Source organism: Otolemur garnettii, unplaced genomic scaffold (genome assembly GCF_000181295.1).
Source record: "Otolemur garnettii isolate 467f Iridium unplaced genomic scaffold, OtoGar3 scaffold00050, whole genome shotgun sequence".
NCBI classification, from domain to species: Eukaryota; Metazoa; Chordata; class Mammalia; order Primates; family Galagidae; genus Otolemur; species Otolemur garnettii.
Window position 1 is genome coordinate 7,490,427 of NW_003852445.1, and position 1,731 is coordinate 7,492,157.

Consider the following 1,731-nt stretch of genomic DNA (forward strand, 5'->3'; position numbering starts at 1 on the left):
AAAAAAAAAAAAAAAAAAGAAAAGTCTTTTCACAACTTAACTTTCCTAGGAATACAGGGGAAAGAGTACAGAAACAAAGAATGCTTTCGTTTCCAATAGGCTTTCCAAAAAGGTGAAGCCCTCAGGTGGCCCCCTCCCACAGGGTCTACCAAACGCATTCCAGACCCCGGCCCATTAGTCCCCAGTGACTGCGGCCTCAGGAGATGGACTCCTACCCTGGCGTCCGGGCTCTGAAGTCTGTGTGTGGTCCAGCGAGTTGGGCAGGCTCTGGGTCTGGCCATGGCGTTGGGTCCGTTTCCACCGCTGGCTGTAAAAGATCCCCAGGAATCCAAGGCCGGCGGCGGTGCCCAGCAGTAGTCCCAGACTGGCGCGGGCACCTCCCAGGGCCCCCAGTCTAGACATGCTGTACCTGTAGCCCGCGTAAGCCACCGGAAGTAAGCGGGCAAACGGGAGATAGATTCATGAGCCTGGTAAACTCACCCCCAAGGCCGACACCTGCCCAGACCCCGAGTTCCCGACTGCCTTCACCCCAACCTGAACCCCAAGGCTTCCTGAAGCCTCCGGAGCCTGACTACCGCGTTCTCACCCAGCCTGGACGTAGCCTCTCCTCCATCACACCCCTACTCGGTTCACAGAGTCTGGCTTCTAAGCCTTCAACTCTCACCTTAGCCTCATCATAATGCAGACAACAAACCCTTCACCCTGGCTGCAAACTCCTGGCCTCCCCTGAGCCCTCGAAGGCGCTCTGGCCGGGCAGGACAGCAACTGAGACCCTTACCGGGCTGTCGGCCACCATGGCAGCAGACGCCTCAGGCTGTCAATACTCGTGACGTCAGTCAGACGCGCCGCGGGCTCCGGGCCCTGCTGGAATGCGCGATGCGATAAGCACGCAGGCTCCGCCTCTGGCACCTGGGATCCTTGGGGGCGGGGCCAAGGCGGGCCAGCGAGCGGAGTCAACGCTGAGCGGGAAGAGAGACCCCGGAGCCCGGAGAAGGGAGGGGAAAAAACGGGAAAACTGGCTTGTTAGGCCTGCCTGACCCTGCAGCTACAGCCTCCTCCCCTCAGGCCTGGCCAGCAGAGATTCCGTTTCCCCCCAGTCACACCAGCTTCCTTGCTCCTGGGATGGGATCAGTGTATTCACGCTTTCTACCTTGCGTACGCCTAGAATGACCCACTTCTCTACCAGGAAAACTTCCTTTCCTTGACACTGCCATAGCTCAGACTTCATTCATTTCGGCTTTTTTTTTTTTTTTTTTTGGAGACAGAGTCTCACTTTGTCGTCCTCCGTAGAGTGTGCCGTGGCTTCGCACCTCACAGCAACCTCAAACTCTTGGGCTCAAGCGATTCTCTTGCTTCAGCCTCCCAAGGCTGAGACTACAGGCACTCACCACAACACCTGGCTATTTTTTGTTGCAGTTGTCGTTGTTTTTAGCTGGCCTCGGCTAGGTTTGAACTCTCCAGCCTCAGTGCACGTGACCGGCGCTGTAACCACGTTGCTACGTATACCGAGCCAATTTCGGCTTAATTTTAATAGTTTATGGATGTTTTACTCAAAGTATATACTAAGCCCTAAACGTAGCACCTTTGAAAATAGTTCTAGGGGCTCGGCGCCTGTGGCTCAAGTGGTTAAGGCGCCAGCCACATACACCTAAGGTGGTGGGTTCGAATCCCCAGCCCGGACCCGCCAAACAACAATGATGGCTGCAACCAAAACATAGCCAGGCGTTGTGG

At 56.0% G+C, this 1,731-nt stretch overlaps 1 protein-coding gene across 2 annotated transcripts in view; it reads right to left on the bottom strand.

Moving 5' to 3' along the window:
* Positions 1 to 901, bottom strand: part of RMDN3 (regulator of microtubule dynamics 3) — a 29,684-nt gene extending 28,783 nt beyond the window's left edge. The window contains exons 1-2 of one of the 2 annotated variants that reach the window (XM_023514312.1): positions 665 to 901; positions 216 to 409 (exon numbers count right to left, since the gene is read on the bottom strand). In XM_023514312.1, the coding sequence (XP_023370080.1) occupies positions 216 to 409; positions 665 to 678 (208 nt within the window). In that variant the 5' untranslated portion in view covers positions 679 to 901. The remainder of the gene's footprint in view (positions 1 to 215; positions 410 to 664) is intronic. The other variant, XM_012806375.2, reaches the window with a different exon arrangement.
* Between the last annotated feature and the right edge of the window lie 830 nt (positions 902 to 1,731).